At 31.4% G+C, this 21630-nt stretch overlaps 1 protein-coding gene across 1 annotated transcript; it reads left to right on the plus strand.

Moving 5' to 3' along the window:
* Positions 1-3299: 3299 nt before the first annotated feature.
* Positions 3300-4424, plus strand: LOC139892294 (uncharacterized). Its single transcript, XM_071875351.1, has one exon. The coding sequence runs from the start codon at positions 3393-3395 to the stop codon at positions 4281-4283; it is 891 nt and encodes a 296-aa protein (XP_071731452.1). The 5' UTR covers positions 3300-3392; the 3' UTR covers positions 4284-4424.
* Positions 4425-21630: the final 17206 nt, after the last annotated feature.

A 21630-nucleotide genomic window follows, 5' to 3' on the forward strand; every position in this document is an offset into this window, starting at 1 on the left:
CATATACGGAGTACTAACTACTGGTAAATCTTACCATCATTGCCTTTACAGGTACGCCAAATTGATATGTCATTTAACCCGGATTCATAAGACCATTTCTAACCGTGACTGTGACGTCACAGACAGTTTTGACACTTTTTGATAAAAAAGTGCAATCCGATTGTAATTTGGCAATGTCAGTTTCTGACATTTTATAACCGTGTGTGTCAGTTTTATATATTAAATATTGGGTAGAGTGATGTGATAAAATCTGATTAGTAATGAAGTGGAAAAATAAATTAATTATAAAAATATATATTAATTAAAATTGGAAAATTATTGATTGGTTAAAAAGCAAACTGATGAATTTTCCAAAACTGACGTCAAGTTAGGCTCCGTCAGTTTTAGTCAGTTAAGTCCATATCATCTGACGTATAGGACTGAAGCTGTGATAGAATTGGTCTAATACCAAAGCGGGTCTGGACCAATCTCTTTTTACATATATTTATATTCATATAAGTTATATATGAAAGTCAATGCTCCAGATTTATCGGTTCAATAACCATCTATAATAATATCCTTATCCACAAATAAGAAACGTGACTGTTATTGTATTATTATACTTAACTAGTTGTGGAGCCCTCGCTTCGCTCCGGGGGCTCCGTTTTGAATGCGAGTTAAAAAAAAGGTCTTGATCTATTTTATAAAAAAGAGTTTTTTTCGACATCTAACATTGAAGGGTTGTTCCTTTTATGAAAGTTGCTTCTTTTAGCTTTTTTTTTTTAAGTTGGTTGATCTATTTTGTAAAAAAAAATATTTTTCGACATCTTTTGGTAGCATTGAAGGATTGTTCATTTTATGAAAGTTGCCTCTTTTACAGTTGAGGAAGAAAAGAGAAAAAAAAAATTAGTTATTTTTTTTGTAAAAAAGTATTTTTTTCGACATTTTTTGGTAACATTGAAGGGTTGTTTCTTTTACGAAAGTTGCTTATTTTATCGTTGTGGCAAAAAAATGATGAAATGATGAAAATACCCCTGGTTACTATTGGTGAATAGTGAAACAGTGTTTTGTCTATTAGTATGTATATAAATAAATAATATACAAGATACTTGTACTATATACTATTTAGTCTTTTAATTGAATCAATATTAAATCCCACTTGTATTGTTCGACATGATACTACATGTCTACATTTACAAAGTCATCTTAAAACTCAGAAAATTATGTACGCTAGTTTATGAGTCCCGGCAGTGGCGGATCTAGGTTTCGTAGTCACTAGTATCACTAGTTAAAATTTTAAAAAAAATTACACTATTGAATGGTGTCACACACAAAAAATTACACTATTCAGTAGTATCACTAGTTTAAAACCCCAAAAATTTCTCACTGTATCGCATAGTTCAGTGGTAGCCTGTGCTACCACTGGATACCATATACATCCGCCCTTGGAGTCCCCAATAAATATACTCCATCCGTCTCATTACAAGTGTCTACTTACATTTTGCACACAGTTTTAAGAAATTTCACTAACTCTATTCTTCACCAATCAGAAATCTTCTCTTTCTAGAATAACATCTCCTGATTGGTTGAAATATAAAATGGACATTTGAAATGGAACATCTCAAAATGAAAATCTCAAAATGAAAATGTAGACATGAGGGAGTATGACTTTTCTAGCTATAACTATATGTATTACTCGTATCATTTAAGATTTATAAGACTTTTATACAATTTTATAACTATCAATAAAAATTATATATAATGACTAACTACATAAGTTTTATACACCTTCACAAATTTGAGAAAATCCATATATGAAATAACAAATTTGAGAAAATTATGTACACTAGCATATGGAACATATATAATTTAGTTACACTATATAATAATACAAATTTAATAAATAAAATATATAAATATGTAATATGAAATATAAAATACATAAAATAACAAATTTGAAAATTCTTCAGTAATACAGTTATCAACGACTAACCCGAGTCGTTTTACGACTAATCTCGAGTATTTACGGGGCGGGGGGCGGGGTTTGCACTAACGATTTTTCTAGAAAAGTTTCAGGTAGAACAATTTGGAACGAGATCATTAAAGCAGGGAAAATCGCGGACAACATCGGAATTAGCTTCTCATCCTCGATCAACAAATGCATTGGAAATGGCTCGAACACCAAATTCTGGACCGACATTTGGTGTGGTACGGAACCACTCAACAACCTGTTCCGAAGGCTATACATGCTCGACTCAAACAAAAACGCTTCAGTCGCGGACCGTCTCACACTCTCCAACACAATCACACACGGTTCATGGGCTTGGACTCGTACACCTACCGGACGTGGACTTCGCGAGCTAACTGAACTAAACAATCTCATATCATCCATCTCCCTTACCGAGGCGCCGGATTCATGGAAATGGAACCTCGACCCTTCCGGTTCCTTCTCTACAAAAATGCTATCTCATATCCTTGATAACTTAAAACTCGCAACTTCACACAGTTCGACACCAACACCTAGAAATAAATTCTTACCACAAAAAATCTGCATTTTCATATGACGTGTCATAAACGGTAGAATACCAACTAGATCCGAACTCGACAAAAGAAATATCGACCTTGACTCAATATTGTGCCCAATTTGCGAAGCGCAAATCGAATCCATAGATCATATCCTCTTTCTATGTCCAAAAACCACTCAAATATGGAGTTCCATTCTACAATGGTGGAAGCTCCCCAACAACTTACTAACTAACTTCTCCGACATTACATCAATCAACCAAAACCTCTCCTCCAATCAAACCGGTACCTCAATTTGGCAAGCCACCAAATGGTCCACCATCTACATCCTATGGAAACACCGCAACTTAAAAGTCTTTAGCAAGAAAGATTGGAACCACGACATCATACTCAACGAAATACAAACACAAAGCTATTCTTGGATCTCAAAAAGAGCAAAAAGATCACCAATCGAGTGGCACCAATGGCTCATAAACCCATCCTCCTACATCTTCTCGGATACACAAAGAACAGGAATCGGCTGAAACTATTCGAATCTCGCATACTCGCATGATCATAGTCATCAAATGTAATCGAGTTGTAATATTCGTTGTATAGTTTATAGGGACTTGTACTTATCCGGTTTATATTAATATAATTTACTTGCTTTTCAAAAAAAAAAAAAAAAAAAAAAAAAAAAACGACTAACCCGAGTCGAGATATTCATGTACTAACAAATAAACAAGCCAAATTTGCATATATGCCAAACGTACGTTCTTCTAGAAGGCGGCAAACTTAATTTGACCTCCAAATTTATTCAACTTTATCTACCTCACTTCTTCATTTTATAAACGCAACCTCCTTCATAACTCACATGTTTAATTACAACCAAACATAAAAATTACTGTAAAATGGAGGTTGTGGTACCGGTAAGATCACCGGATTTCGGCTTCGATTCACAAATATATGCCGTCGCACCACCTACGCCTAAACTCATGGGAGACTGCTACTTTAGTGCACCCACAAGCCCAACCCGAATCACCGAGCTAGACCTTGATGATTTCGACGAGCTTTTAATCCCCGAAAGCACAACTAACTCACTCGCAACTGTCCCGTTCGCATGGGAAGAAAAGCCCGGTGTCCCTAAATCATTCACTAAATATGATAACTTTTCGTCTGATATAAGTGGTGAGTTCAATAGATACTCATCAGCTTCCGTGGAAAATCTTTTCCACGATGGGATGGGCCTGAATGGGCCAGATGGCCCGAATGGACTAAATGGCCCAAATAGCCGAGAAAATAGAGGAAGGGAGAGAGAAGTTGTTTCGCGATTACCATCATCAAGAAGTAGAAGAACAAGATCTTTACCACCTGTTAGAGGATTAGAGCAACCACCGAAATCGGATTGTACGACCCTTGCGGTTTCTGGATCGGGTAAAGGGTCGAAAAAATGGAGCTTTATGGATCTTTTTCTATTTAGAAGTGCTTCTGATGGTAGAGCTTTAGATAATGATCCTTTGAAGAAATATTCAGCTATTTTTAGAAAACATGATGAAGATTTTAGGAACTCGAGTATGAGATCGGATCGTGGGTCAGGGTCTGGGTCGGGTTCAGGGTCGAAAAGAAGGGGTAAGGTTTCTGCCCATGAATTGCATTATAATGTGAACCGGGCGGTTTCTAATGATATGAAGAAGAAAACATTCTTGCCTTACAAGCAAGGTATTTTGGGAAGATTAGCATTTAATCCAACTGTTAATGCACTTGCAAATGGATTTGGATTTTCTCATAATAATAATAATTGAGCAAACTAGGATCTTGATATAGGTATGTATTCTTGAATTTGTTTGTTATTTTGGTTGTTGTAAAGAGGACTTTTTGTTCCTAGCTTGATGTGATCAACAATATGTCAATATCTTGTAATCATGAAACTGAAGTGTTCATACGTATGCAACTACTATACATGATCAAAAAATTTAGTTTTAAGTTTAGTTTTATATGCATTATGAAATTATGAATTATGAACTTTGATATTTATCCACCATTAACTTTATTGTCCATTAAATCTACTACAATTTTTGCGTAACTTTCAATTAGCTACTGGGGAATTTGATGATTAATGGAGTAACTAATGATCAATCCCTAATTAATTGAGTGCAATAAGATTGAGAATGAGGATGAGATGTTTGATGATTATTTTGAGCCCTGATGATCGTCTTTCACTTTAACTATCAAGTGATCAACCACCCCGACCCGGTCTTGATTGTTAATTAGCATAATTCACCTTGAAAGTAATGTAAAGTTCCTTGGGCAAGATCACAAGAGAAAATTACAAAGGTTCAGGCAAATGACAGAGAATCAACAACCTATAAATGAGAGGCCGAGCTCCCTATTTATAGTATTCGAAATATCCGCGGTCTGCGGACTGTTTAACTATCCACGAAAACTTAGCGGAATGACCCGCAGTCTTTTATTAGCGCGGAAACTGATCCGCGATCTTTATCTTCAGCGAATATTCCAAGCCTATTGATTATAGTTCGCGTAACTTCTGCTTTTAGCCTTTAGCAAATAAAATATACATATACAATGCTATGTATATGATCAAGTCCCCCCAGTTTATTATGATACATCTTGAGTCCCACGTGGTCGTGGGTTCGAATTCCACGGATGACGCCAATTAATCAATCCCTAATTAATTAGTTACTTAATTACGGATTGAGTGCAATAAGATTGAGATGGAAGATGAGATGTTTGATGATTATTTAGGGCCCTAATGATCGTCTTTCACTTTAACTATCAAGTGATCAACCACCCCGACTCGGTCTTAATTGTTAATTAGCATAATTCACCTTGAAAGTAATGTAAAGTTCTTTGGGCAAGATCACAAGAGAAAATTCCAAAGGTTCAGGCAAATGGCAGAGAATCAACAACCTATAAATGAGAGGCCGAGCTCCCTATTTATAGTATTCGAAATATCCGCGGTCTGCGGACTGTTTAACTATCCGCGAAAACTTAGCGGAATGACCCGCAGTCTTTTATTAGCGCGGAAACTGATCCGCGATCTTTATCTTCAGCGAATATTCCAAGCCTATTGATTATAGTTCGTGTAACTTCTGCTTTTAGCATTTAGCAAATAAAATATACATATACAATGCTATGTATATGATCAACTAAATTCTTGAGGTATATATCCAAAAAAGAAGTCAAAACTTGTTGCATCATTACACTCGTCACTTTTGCGATGAGAAGAAGAAATCATAGTCAATTACTCATTCATGATAAGAATGGAAATTTGTAAAATAATGTGACAACTGTATATACAAACAACAACTTAGACTATTTTACAATTACAATAGGTATATGTTGCAACTTGTAAGAATAATATTTAGAAATATTATCCAAATTTTTATATTGACTAAGACATAGTAGATCATTAGAATTAGAATAAGGGAGCTCAAACCCCACACTCAATAATTTGATTCATACAAATATGATTCTTACACATCATTCATAATAAAATTCCTATTTTACTCGGCTGATCCTCACACACTATATTTTTGATTGATATACACCATTTAAAACAAAATTCTTATTTTACCCCTTAAGTACTATATATGTATCATTGTTCGTCCCTTCTTGGAGTTAATTTTCCAGCCTAATCATAACTATCTTTCCCAACTTAATCATTGCCTATCTCTTTGATACATGAACGACTAACTTGAAAGCCATAATCTTCTAATTTTGTTACACATATACATATAATACATATTCCTTCTTTGTGTTTAAACCCTAATCATATTGATTTGATATTAAATCCCTTTTAGAAATGGCCGATTAAAATTAAATCAGACGGAACTTGTTATAATGCGATTATGATCATAGATGCTTTATCGTGTAATATCCAGACTTAATTTGATGAAATTTATCATTGTTGTTGATCGCTAACATTAGGGCAGGTTTAATCTAATTGACTGATTAGGAAATTGGTTTTCAGTCTTACTTGTTTGTTGATGCTTGTTGGCCTACTCATTGTTATTGCTATTCATGAATTTGTAATCGACTAATTGTTCATAAAGCATATTCTGTAATTTATAATGATTTTTGTTCATGTAATTTATGCTGGTTTCGTTATGTTTAGGTTCTTGTTCGTGTAATCGACTAATTCATATTATATTGTTTCCTGTAATTTTCTAAGATATAATGTATGGGTAAAAAAGGTATTTTATAGTAAATGGTGTTATGAATTGAAAGTTAGTGTGTGAAGATCACATTTGTTGAAATAAATGGATAAATTAGTATTCACCATTTCAATTGTAGTTTGTATATCTACCCTTAACATGCACAATAATCAAGTAATCTATCACCTTGAAATTAATAAATAACAAATATCTTTTTTTCCGAAAAGCAATCTTATCATTAAAACAACGAAAGCACGTAGACCCAATACAACGATTACAACCCATTACAGCGATTACAGAAATAAGCAGCCCAAAATACATGATTGTTGCTAAGAAGGCAACAAACAACACGAAAGAATTACAAGTAAGCTAGCAATTTAAACAACATATGAGCTGGGATTTGTCATCCATGTGAATCACTCAATATTTAGCTTCTTGCATCGCTTAGATAACCACTCGAAAGATCTCTGTTGGATTTCAAGTAGCACGTTCGGTCCATTCCAAGCTTTGTTTGCGAACACTTTTTGATTTCGGTTCCACCAAATCACATGTGCACATGTCCATTCCACCGATTGCCATATTTTAGAACCAATGCTCGATAAAGAAATATTACTCTTCCCCCTGAAAGCTTCCCCAATGCTTAGAATCTTTACATTTCCTAAACCCCACCATCTATAAACTCTTTCTCACACATCCATGTGTCACACCCCCAAATAGGGTCTGGGGTATTTGTGACTAATTATATCAAATCACAGTTGTATAAACGAGAACGACTCTATATGAGATGTTTTATTGAGTTTTACAGCGGAAGATAAATAGATTACATTGTATTTAGAGCATTAAATGTTTTTAAATGAATTAATAGGTAATGCATGAAGACTCCAAGCATGGCAAGAAATCATCATCAAAGTAGCAGATATACAACGGAAGCAATATTTTAAGTACCTGAGAATAAACATGCTTTAAAAAGTCAACACGAGGTTGAGTGAGTTCATAGGTTTGTCATAAATAATGATTTCAGTAATAGATCACAAAATTTAATAAAAGACGATATATCATGTATATCAAAAGTATGCCATGAGCGTATAATATCAAAACTAATCGATTTTACCCCGTAACAATACATATGTAATTGTCGAAATCATTATTATACCACCAATTGACCTGAGGTCAACAGTGCGGGACGTTACTCCCAATAACGCTATTTATAATAATTCCGTTTGCCTCTTCATTATCTAGCAATTAATGATATTACAAAGCAGGGTTTTGCATGTTTCAAATGAACACAATAAAAAAGTACTCATGTTGGTCGCATAATAGTTTGTACTTGTGTCTATCAGTTATAAAAATAGTACATGTATTCTCAGCCCAAAAATATAGATAAAAAGGGAGCAAATGAAGCTCACGATACGATACGATAGTTTGTAGTAATTACGCATATGATGGCACTGAACAAGTACATAGTTGACCTCGGATTCACGAACCTATATCAAGTATATGTATTAACACATATATTAGTAGTCGAACAAATTTATATATATATAAATTTATTAGTTATGCCAGTTTTATATTAATAGCATATAAGTTTCTTATATTCATTTTATATATTTAAGAATATAAATTTTATTATGTTATGTGTGTATATATATATATATATATATATATATATATATATATATATATATATATATATATATATATCATTTGTTTGTTAAAATAGTAATTGTAATAATACTAAAATAATACTAGTAATGATAAAAATAATAATGATAATACTTAATGTTTATGATAACAATGTTAATAATTCTTATTAGTGATAAAAATAATGATATTAATAATAATAATTATAAAAATATTAATTTTACTGTTAATGTTAGTTATGATAATAACTTTAGTAATTACATAATAATAATAATACTCATTATAATATAAATAATAATACTTATAATGATAATAATAATAATAATAATGATTATGATACTAGTAATAAAAATAATATAATAATAATAATAATAATAATAATAATAATAATATAGTGTTAATGATAGCAAAAATAATAATTTTTGTAAAAATGATAATAATGATAATACTTTTTAATAATAATAATACTAATAAAGATAATCATATTAGTAATAATAATAATGATACTCATAATAATAATAATAATAATAATAATAATAATACTAATAATAATAATAATAATAATAATAATAATAATAATAATAATAATAATAATAATAATAATAATAATAAATAAATAAATAAATAAATAAAAGTAAAGTGCTACCTTAAAAGAGGCTTTAAAAAAATAATGACATGCCCGGGACTAGAACCCGTGACCTCTCGTTAACCCAACACCTCCCCAACTATATGAACCAATCCATTTTTCTGTTTTAATTCCACTCCCATATTTATTTAACCAGGAATTTTCTGTTTCTTCTTCACAAATTCAAAACTCAATCGACCCAGGGATCAAACTAACATGATAATCACTCATCTAAACGGTTTTAGGACTTTCAAAAAAATTTATAATTAATCTATATTGACTTTGAATAAATTTGAAAACGAAATAAAAAAAATATATATTACAGCATAGCTGCTGTCGCTGCTGCTTTAAAAAAAAAAATATGAACTTTAAATTCGAGAACGTTTGAGCTCATGATCCCTATATGAAAAAGGTCTAAAATCATACCTATAAACTTTATCAATCATCAATTTAACTTGAAACAGAAACACGAATTCGAATTTGATGATGAACACTTCGGTTGACTTTTGAAAACAGAACTTTGACTTCGAAATTACAACTCGATAGAAAGAATTGGGTTTTGAAACTTTACAGGAAGTTTGTTTAGATGATTCCTAACAGGACTGCTTTATTACTTTTTGAAAATTTATTCGGATTTGAGGTTTTGACCAAAAGGATGAAGAACAGAGGTGCCGGCTTTATTTTTTTTTTTTTTTATAATTTTCTGTTTAAATTCAATTAACCAAAAGCTGTGAAAGGTAATGGTGATTGATAAATGATAATGTAAAATCGACTGGTATCATTAACGACTGGAATTGATCGATTTATAAAGCAAATGTGGGTCGATAAAATACAAGATCATAACCAGTAGGATTAAAAAAAAATGTTCAGGATATAAATAAAAATATAAAGCTGGATCGTGATTAATTTAAAAATTAAAAGCAGATATGATTTAATAATGAAAAGCAGATTTGTTTTATAAAATATATAACTGATTAGTACAATATTTTTGACTTTTTATTTTTAATTAATATTATTATTAAATATATTAATAAATATATAATAATAATAATTATAAATATGATAATAATAATAATAATAAAAATAATAATTATACTTTTAATACTATTAATAATAATAATATTATTATTAATGGGAAAAATAATGATAATAATATTGATATGACAATATTAATAATAAAAATGATAATTTTAATTATAATTAGTAATAATGATAATAATCATTATAAATGTTAATAATACTATTAATAATAATAATAATATTATTAATAATAATTTATATTAATAATAATGATATTTATAATAATCTTATCACTCTTGTTAAATCCTTTAGATAACCTCCGCACTAATAATAAAATGCACTTCGTAGAATTTATGAATCATAAGATTTAAATGCTAGAAACAAAACTATATTCTATTTATTAGAATTCATGCAAGGCCCCGAGCATACCAGGGAACATGAAGACCAAATAAAACGTAAATATCCTCATCTATTTACAAACAATGCCGATTGATGACAACAACTAAATTTCGAGACGAAATTTCTTTTAACGGGTAGGTACTATGACAACCCGAAAATTTCGGACTAAATTTAAACCTAACTTCGACTAGTTCCGACGACTCACGAACAATTATTTATAAATAATTACGCATTAAGTTGATATATTAATATTATTATTATTATTAATATCCTTTTTTAAACAATATATCAATAATTAATATCATTATTATCAGTATTGTTATTATGATTAAAAACATTATTATTATTATTATTATTATTATTATTATTATTATTATTATTATTATTATTATTATTATTATTATTATTATTATTATCAAAATTATTAATATTATTATTATTAATAAGTATTATTATCATTAACGTAATTACTAATATTAATATTAATATTAATATTAATATTAATATTAGTATCACTAAAATTATTAAAATTATTATTAATATCATTAGTATATTAATACAATTTATTATTATTATTAATAATAATATTATTAACATTATTAGTTATTATTATCAAAAATTATTATTATTGAAATCATTTTATTATTTTGATTATTATTGATAATGCTAAAAACGAACATATATTTCATAGCATTATTCCTCAAGAAAGACAAGATTTTAGTTGGTATTGTTCGATTTACAAGCAATATTCGTTTAAATTTTAAAAAGAGAAGATAAAAAGCAGATTCGACAAATTGAAGACAAAAAGGTCCAAAGAGCTAAAAAGTACAAGATACAATTAAAAAGGTTCAAAATATTGATGAGGAACGTCTCAAAATGACAAGAGTACAAGTTACAAGACGCAAAGTACGCGATATAAAATAATACGCGAGGACGTCCGAAAATCCGGAACCGGGACCTGAGCCAAGAAGAAACGCCCGACGCAACGGACCAAAAATATCTAGTCTACTATGCACAAGAATATAATATAATATATATATAATTATATATAATTATATAATATATATATTATTATTATTATATTACGTCGGCAAGAAGAAAACAAAAGTAGTTGGCTGAATCCAGGGTGGCCATGCGACTCGCATGGCCAGAGGCACAAAACCATGCGAGTCGCATGGTGTGAGATTGCTGGTCAGGTCCTATAAAAAGCCAGTTTTGTGCCGAGTTTTAAACATCCTTTTTCTCTTCCTCTTCAACGTAAATATATTTATATTTATAATTTATATTTTAATTTTAATTATAATTCTAATAATAAGGGTATGTTAGCGAATGTTGTAAGGGTGTAAGTCGAAATTCTGTCCGTGTAACGCTACGCTATTTTTAATCATTGTAAGTTATGTTCAACCTTTTTATATTAATGTCTCGTAGCTAAGTTATTATTATGCTTGTTTAAAACGAAGTAATCATGATGTTGGGCTAATTACTAAAATTGGGTAATTGGGCTTTGTACCATAATTGGGGTTTGGACAAAAGAACGACACTTGTGGAAACTAGACTATGGGCTATTAATGGGCTTTATATTTGTTTAACTAAATGAAAGTTTGTTAATGTTAATATAAAGATTTACAATTGGGCGTCCCTATAAATTACCATATACACTCGATCGGACACGATGGGCGGGGTATTTATATGTACGAATAATCGTTCATTTAACCGGACACGGGAATGGATTAATAGCCACTAGAATAATTAAAACAGGGGTGAAATTACATTCAAGGGTAATTGGTGTAATTGTTAACAAAGTAGTAAAACCTTGGTTTACACGCAGTCGATAACCTGGTGTATTCATTAAACAAAGTATTAAAACCTTGTTACAATTCGAATCCCCAATTAGTTGGAATATTTATCTTCGGGTATAATAATAATTTGACAAGGACACTTGCAATTTATATTTATGACTGATGGACTGTTATGGACAAAAACCAGACGGACATATTGAATAATCCAGGACAAAGGACAATTAACCCATGGGCATAAAACTAAAATCAGCACGTCAAACATCATGATTACGGAAGTTTAAATAAGCATAATTCTTTTATTTCATATTTAATTTCCTTTATTTTATATTTAATTGCACTTCTAATTATCGCACTTTTATTTATTGTTATTTCATTTTATCGCACTTTTAATTATCGTACTTTTTAATTATCGCAATTTAATTTTTATCGCATTTTTATTATTCGCAATTTCATTATCGTTATTTACTTTACGCTTTAATTTAAAGTCTTGTATTTATTTTATATTTTACATTAGGTTTTAACTGCGACTAAAGTTTTAAAATCGACAAACCGGTCATTAAACGGTAAAAACCCCTCTTTATAATAATAATATTACTTATATATATATTTGTATTTTTATAAAAGTAAACTAATATAGCGTTGAGCTTTGCTTAAAGATCTCCCTGTGGAACGAACCGGACTTACTAAAAACTACACTACTGTACGATTAGGTACACTGCCTATAAGTGTTGTAGCAAGGTTTAAGTATATCCATTCTATAAATAAATAAATATCTTGTGTAAAATTGTATCGTATTTAATAGTATTTTCTGCTAAAATTTAATAGTATTTTATACCCCTCTGCTTTGAAATCAAGTATTTTTGGCGCCGCTGCCGGGGACTGCTCGCCGAAGCAAAACGCCATATTTTTAATTTTTAAGTTATAATTAGTTTTTGTAAAATTTATATTTTTGTTTAAAAATTAAAAAAACATATAAAAAAAAAAAAGTATTTTAAGTATATTTTTAAGTTTTTCTTTTATTTTTTACAAAATTATAAAGTATTTTAAGTTTATTTTTAAGTTTTTATTCTAATTATATATATATATTTTATTTAAATTTAAAACAGAAAATAAAAGAAATTAAATATAAAATAATACGTGACCCGTCATTTGAACCAGTCCAGTTGAACTGGTCCAGTTCAGTCATGCGACTCGCATGACCCCCCCCCTAAAACCATGCGACTCGCATGAAGGGTCTGACAGGGCCACATCCAACCCTAATTTCGCATTAATTACGGGGTATATTATATTATTATTAACTAAACCCTAATACTATTATTATTATTATAATTAAGTTTAATTTATTTAGTTATTTTTACTTTTATTTACTTTTATTATTTATTTACTTAATACTTTTATTATAAAATATTAAAATAATATTTTTATAAAATCTAATATTTTTATAACTTTTTATAACTTTTAATATTTTGTCCCTTTTTAATCGTTGTAGCGTAATATTTATATTTTTCGCTCATATTTAATTTTAAACTTAGTTTTTGCTATAGTTATTTTTACTCCTATATTTTTAGGCTTCGCCGTAGAACTCCTTAAGTGCTTTTTCTTTAGACTAAGATTTAGGTGCTTTAGAATTTTGCGACGCCTTTTTACGTTTTAGTTTCTTTTTAAGTTATTTCCATTTGGGATTTAGTTTTTTTTTTTTCTGTAAGCTTTAATATTTTTAGACCTTTTACTATGTATCAATTATCATTCCAATTAGTAATTTCAATTTGCGATTATAATTTTAAGTTAGTTGTAGTAATAAGGTTAGGTTAGTAAAGTATTTTTAAGTTTTTATAAGTTTCTTTTATTTTTCCGTCACCTTTTATTTTTCAACCATTTTTCCTTTTTCCACCTTTTTCGACGAACTTTTTTTCTCTCTTATTTCTCGCTATTCTAGTTTTAGGACTTAGAATTCTTTCTACTTCTTATCTAAATTTCTTAAAATTACGAAAATTTATTTTAAGTGGTTAAATTGATAGACATCAAAATTTTCTGGTTCGTAGTAATAGTTGGATTTGTACGTGGACCGGGTTATTGGAACCAAACAGTCCTCAATTATATTGAGACCAAACGAATCCTGCCCCTCTGCTGCATCTTTTGGCTATTCGAAACGTGGGCAAAATCAGAAAAGTCTATTGATTGGATAACTTATTATAATTTTTCTTTCCTTTTAAAAACTAATAGGATATTTAGTGAATGCACCGAGCAAGACGTTCACCACCTTTTGTACGTTCACCACCTGTAACTAGATCAAGACATCGTTTAACAAATATAACCGCCGTTGATTTTTCTTTAGAATCGTCATCCAGTCGACCAAGTACTTCAGTTCAAATTTCCGATAATCCAGTTTTTGAAACAAACCTCACAATTGAGAATCCAGAAAATATTCAGGAACGGTTCATAGATCCTGAACCATTAAACTTTCCTCCGGAACCACCAATCATTCAAACAGAGATTGTTGAGGAACGAACTATTAAATCAGAATCATCTAGTGATACCGATTCAACAAATTCAATTATGGAGAATCTGGAACCTTTAAGTATGGAAGACCGAATGAGAGCTAAACGCACTGGCCAAGGTCACGCAATCACTCATCCAGACATTAATGCGCCAGATTATGAAATCAAAGGACAAATTCTACACATGGTGACTAATCAATGCCAATTTAGTGGTGCGCCGAAGGAAGATCCAAATGAACATTTACGTACCTTTAATAGGATCTGCACACTATTTAAAATCCGAGAAGTGGAGGATGAACAGATATATCTCATGTTATTTCCCTGGACTTTAAAGGGAGAAGCCAAAGATTGGTTGGAATCGTTACCTGAAGGGGCGATCGATACATGGGACGTTTTAATTGATAAATTTCTTAAACAATTCTTTCCTGCATCTAAAGCCGTAAGACTTCAAGCAGAAATTGTTACGTTCACACAAAAGCCAAATGAAACTCTATATGAGGCGTGGACAAGATATGGAAAGTTGTTAAGAGGATGTCCGCAACATGGTTTAGACACTTGTCAAATAGTACAAATATTCTACCAAGGATGCGACATCACTACAAGAAAAGACATAGATATAGCAGCTGGTGGTTCGATTATGAAGAAAACCGAAACTGATGCTTACAAAATTATTGATAACACTGCTTCCCACTCACATGAGTGGCATCAAGAAAAAAACATCATTAGATCATCTAAAGCAGCTAGAGCCGATTCTAGCCATGACTTAGATTCCATTTCAGCAAAGATAGATGCTTTCGAGAGACGAATGGAAAAGATGACTAAGGATATTCATGCTATACGAATTAGTTGTGAGCAGTGTGGAGGACCACATTTGACAAAAGATTGTCTCAATATTGAATTAACAATGGAACAAAGAGAGAATATTTCATACATAAACCAAAGGCCTGGAAATAATTATCAGAATAATTATCAACCGCCAAGACCGATTTACAATCAAAACCAGAATTATAACCGAAATATTCCATACAACAACCAACAAGGTCCTAGCAATCAACAAGTATCCAATAATACTTACAATCAGCAAAGACCGAATTTTCAAAACAAACCACCACAACAAACCGATGATAAAAAGCCGAATTTAGAAGATATGATGACGAAGCTAGTTGAAACTCAAACGCAGTTTTTCACATCTCAAAAACAAACCAATGAACAAAATGCTCAAGCATTTAGAAATCAACAAGCTTCTATTCAAAATCTGGAACAAGAAGTAAGTAACCTAGCAAGGTTAATAGGTGAAAGAAAACCGGGAAGTTTACCTAGTGATACAAATGCTAACCCCCGGAATGAAACAGCTAAAGCTATTACCACAAGAAGTGGTACAACACTTAAACCACCTGAAATACCTGTAACTTCTGATGAAACTATTCCTACTCCACAAGAACCACAACCTGATAAAGAAAAGGAAAAAGAACCGGTAGTTGAGAAGGTTAATGAAGATAACACAGTTAAGAATAAACCTTATGTTAAACCATACCAACCACCACTTCCTTATCCGAGTAAAATGAAGAAAGAGAAACTTGAAGCCGAGCAATCCAAATTCTTGGATATGTTTAAACAAATAAATGTAAATCTTCCTTTCATTGATGTAATTTCAGGAATGCCTAGATATGCTAAATTCTTGAAAGATCTAATCACGAATAGAAAGAAAATGGAAGAACTCTCGGCTGTTACTATGAATGCTAATTGTTCAGCAGTGCTGTTGAATAAGATACCAGAAAAACTATCTGATCCAGGAAGTTTCACAATTCCATGTTTTCTGGGTAGCCTTAGCTCAATAGAAGCATTGGCTGATTTAGGTGCTAGTATAAATCTAATGCCGTATTCACTATACGCTAAACTAGACCTTGGAGAATTGAAACCAACCAGAATAAGCATACAACTAGCCGATAGATCAATAAAATATCCTAGAGGGATAATGGAGAACATGCTAGTTAAAGTTGGTACTTTAGTATTTCCAGTAGATTTTGTTGTTTTGGACATGGAAGAAGATTCTCAAGTTCCTCTCATATTAGGAAGACCATTCTTAAACACGGCTAAAGCAATGATAGACGTGTTCGGTAAGAAACTGACCCTAAGTATAGAGGATGAGAGTGTTACCTTTTCAGTTGATAGAGCAATGCAACAACCACAATCTGCAGATGATACATGTTATTATATTCAAACTATAGATGCACATGCAGAATTATTAGAAGAATTTCCAGAATTACAAGGAACAGGAGAATGTTCTTTAGGAGAAGGAAATGAACCAATTGATGAAGCTGAAATGTTAGCTACACTTATAGCTAATGGATATGAACCAACAACAGAAGAAATTCAAATGCTAAAAGAAGAAGACAGATATCGATATAAATCATCGATAGAAGAACCTCCGAAATTAGAGTTAAAGCCACTTCCAAACCATTTGGAATACGCTTATTTACATGGTGAATCTGAATTACCTGTAATAATATCGTCTTCTCTTACTGAAAATGAGAAATCACAGCTCATTTCTGTGTTGAAAGCTCATAAACCAGCCATTGCATGGAAGATTCATGATATTAAAGGAATAAGTCCTTCGTATTGCACACATAAAATCCTTATGGAAGAAGGTCATAAAACTTATGTGCAACGCCAACGAAGACTAAATCCTAATATGCAAGATGTAGTTAAGAAAGAGATTATTAAACTGCTAGATGCAGGTTTAATTTATCCAATCTCTGATAGTCCATGGGTAAGCCCAGTTCAATGCGTGCCGAAGAAGGGTGGCATGACTGTCATTACAAATGAGAAAAATGAGCTTATTCCTACTAGGACTGTAACAGGATGGCGTGTATGTATTGATTATAGAAAATTAAATGACGCCACCAGAAAAGATCACTTTCCCTTACCTTTCATAGATCAAATGTTGGAAAGATTAGCCGGAAATAGTTACTATTGTTTTCTAGATGGATTTTCCGGATATTTTCAAATTCCAATAGCACCCGAAGATCAAGAGAAAACCACATTCACGTGCCCTTATGGTACTTTTGCTTACAAACGCATGCCATTTGGACTTTGTAACGCCCCTGCAACCTTTCAAAGGTGCATGATGGCGATTTTTCACGACATGATAGAAGAATGCATGGAAGTATTCATGGATGACTTTTCAGTCTTCGGTGATACATTTAAATCATGTCTAGTTAATCTGGAACGAATGCTAATTAGATGCGAAAAATCAAATCTAGTACTTAATTGGGAGAAATGCCATTTCATGGTTAAAGAAGGCATCGTTCTTGGACATAAAATTTCAAAAGAAGGAATTGAAGTGGATAGAGCTAAAGTAGATGTAATTGCTAAACTTCCACATCCCACCAATGTTAGAGGAGTTAGGAGTTTTCTAGGGCATGCCGGTTTTTACCGACGTTTCATAAAAGATTTTTCTAAAATTGCCACTCCTATGAATAAACTCCTAGAAAAGGATGCGCCATTCATCTTTTCAGATGAGTGTATCAAATCTTTTAATATTCTAAAAGAAAAACTCACTAATGCACCGATCATGATAACACCAAATTGGAATCTACCATTTGAACTAATGTGCGATGCAAGTGATTTTGCAATGGGAGCCGTTTTAGGACAAAGGATTGAAAAACGATTTCAACCTATATATTATGCTAGTAAGACGTTACAAGGAGCACAAACAAACTATACAACTACTGAAAAAGAACTCCTTGCTATTGTCTTTGCTTTTGACAAATTTCGATCATATCTAGTTCTAGCAAAAACGGTGGTCTATACCGACCATTCTGCTCTTAGATACCTATTTTCAAAACAAGATGCTAAACCAAGATTAATCCGTTGGATCTTACTCTTACAAGAGTTTGATATTGAAATCCGAGATAAAAAAGGAGCAGAAAATCTCGCCGCTGATCATCTTTCTCGTCTTGAAAATCCCGAATTAGAAGTTCTGAATGAATCGGCCATACAAGACAACTTTCCTGATGAATATCTATTGAAGATAGATTATAAAGAAATCCCATGGTTTGCAGACTATGCAAACTACTTAGTTTGTGGATTCCTTGAAAAAGGATTATCGTACCAAAGACGAAAGAAATTCTTCAGTGATATAAAACACTATTTCTGGGAAGATCCACATCTGTTTAAAAGTTGTCCCGATGGAATAATACGCCGATGTGTATTTGGAGATGAAGCTAGTAAAATTTTAAACCATTGTCACACAGGACCAACAGGAGGGCATTATGGGCCTCAACTAACAGCAAGAAAAGTTTATGAAGCTGGATTCTATTGGCCTACAATTTACAAAGACGCACACCTTCTTTGCAAATCCTGTGATGCATGTCAAAGGGCCGGAAAAATAAGTCAACGTGATGAAATGCCACAAAATGTCATCCAAGTATGTGAAGTATTTGACATTTGGGGTATTGACTTTATGGGTCCATTTCCAAAATCTCATAATAATCTATATATACTCGTAGCCATTGATTATGTATCTAAATGGGCGGAAGCACAAGCTCTCCCAACTAACGATGCACGAGTTGTAGTCAATTTTTTAAAACGTCTTTTTGCAAGGTTTGGAACACCGAAAGCTTTAATAAGTGATCGGGGTACTCATTTCTGTAATAATCAACTTGAGAAAGTTCTTAAAAGATATGGAGTAACTCATAAAATCTCCACCGCATATCATCCACAAACAAGTGGACAAGTTGAAAATACCAACCGAGCTTTAAAACGTATTCTAGAGAAAACCGTAGGATCAAATCCGAAGGAATGGTCCATTAAATTGGAGGATGCACTCTGGGCTTTTAGAACAGCCTACAAAACTCCAATTGGAACCACACCTTTTAGACTTGTTTATGGAAAAGCATGTCATCTTCCAGTAGAAATTGAACACAAAGCATTTTGGGCTTTGAAAACATGTAATCTTGATTTACATGAAGCCGGACGTCTACGATTAAGTCAACTAAACGAATTAGAAGAATTAAGACATGAAGCATACGAAAATTCGTTAATCTATAAAGAAAGAACGAAGAAATGGCATGATAAAAGAATCAGAAGTTCAAAAGAATTCAAAGAAGGAGACAGAGTTCTTCTTTTCAATTCACGATTCAAGCTATTTCCTGGAAAATTGAAATCAAGATGGTCTGGACCATTCATAGTCAAAAGAGTTTTCCCATACGGAACGATAGAATTAATAAATTCAAATGGGATTGAATTTAAAGTTAATGGTCACAGAGTTAAACATTACATACATGGTCCGATGGAAGTCGACAACGAAGTTAATCACAATTTCGACACCACAGCTAACTAAGTGTGGGGAGAATCAAGTCTTTAAAGGATAATATATTTCTGTTAGAGTTAGATTGTCTGTTTTCGTATAGTTCTCGAAAATGGAACACGTATGGTCTTTCCCTAGCAGACCCTAAAGAACTAGTCTTCTCCCCCCATTCTGAATTTTTATTTTTTTAGGTTTTTACAAAATGAAGACTGCCTGTGAACTAAACCATGGTCTAATGCTACACGCTTTGATCACTAAAAGAAATAATGACATACTCCCGAGTGAAATAGTATCAGTAATCAGAGAAAGAATGGACGGAGTTAGAAAAGGATCCAGATGCGAAGATAATAAGTTACAATTTGGTAAAGGAAAATCAAAATCCGCAGCGAAAAGAAGAGCACGACACCTAGAAAGATGTCACAAATGCGGAAAATGGTCACATGGAGGTAAATGTTCAAATAATCAAACCTATTCAAATACCGAATTTGTTACTTTATGCAGAGACGGACCGTTAATATGTTTAGAAGAAAAGACAATGAATGCTAGAGGTTACGCCTATGCAGCCATGGAAGACCAATTAAACCGACTATCTTATGAATATAATAGATCATATAACTAAGAAATCTATTTCACAAGTATGTCTGTACAGTTTTTATTTTTATTTTTATTTTTAACCTTTTGATAATAAACGCTAATTTGTTCGCTAAAAAGTATTAAATTGGTATTAAATAAAATTAGGTTTGGCGACCGAAATAATTGATATCATTCAAAAATTTATTACATCACTGCGAAATTTAACGTTTATTCTTAAGGTATAAATATCTTTAATCAATCAACCCAAAATATTTCAAAAATTCGTCATGAGTTAAATTAGGTCTTGGAACCGAAATTGCTTTACCGAAAAGAGGGGCGCATATTTTTGATAATATTTGATTGATTAAAGTGGGATAAAAAGACAAAAAGATTTTTTAATTTTATTATGTTTTTAATCTTAATATTTAAACCTTAAATTAATATTGTAAACTTTATAAAAATAATATATTTAAAATTGTAAATATTTGAAAAATTAATATAAGTTTGATATGAATTTATAAATTTTTAAATTAAGTTTGGTGTGAATTTTTAATTTTTAAAATATTAATTTTTAATTTTATGCATTTCAAATTTTAAGTTTGGTGTGAATTTTTAATATTAATTTTGAATTCTATATTTAAGTTGTGTGAATTTAAAAACAAAAATTTACTTTATCTCATTAAGTTAAGAATATGATTTTTAAAATTCGTCGTAAGTTGAAGACTAGGTCTTTGAACCGAAATTGCTTTACCCGAGGGAGGGACGAGAACTTTTATTATCATTATTTTTAATCTTATTGATTTAAAGTATGCCAAAAACATTAAAAAAACCCAAAAATCTTAGCTTTTAAAACAATCGCTACAAAAAGACAAATTTTAAAATTTTGTCGAGGGACGGACTAGGGCATAGTCCCGAAACGACCTCGTCTTAAAAAGAAACAAAATTTTTAAAATTTTATTAAATTTTATGTTCTAAAAAGTTTAAGGTTTATAAAAAAAAAAAAAAAAAAAAAAAAAAAAAAAAAAAAAAAAAAAAAATACCTGGGAATTGACCCCCATGCGAGTCGCATGGGGATGGGCAGAAGGCCATGCGACTCGCATGGCCATAA

The sequence above is a fragment of the Rutidosis leptorrhynchoides genome, chromosome 2, assembly GCF_046630445.1.
Source record: "Rutidosis leptorrhynchoides isolate AG116_Rl617_1_P2 chromosome 2, CSIRO_AGI_Rlap_v1, whole genome shotgun sequence".
NCBI classification, from domain to species: Eukaryota; Viridiplantae; Streptophyta; class Magnoliopsida; order Asterales; family Asteraceae; genus Rutidosis; species Rutidosis leptorrhynchoides.

Excerpts from the sequence above, each read along its gene's own strand:
- LOC139892294 (XM_071875351.1), top strand. The coding sequence starts at position 3,393 with ATGGAGGTTGTGGTACCGGTAAGATCACCGGATTTCGGCTTCGATTCA.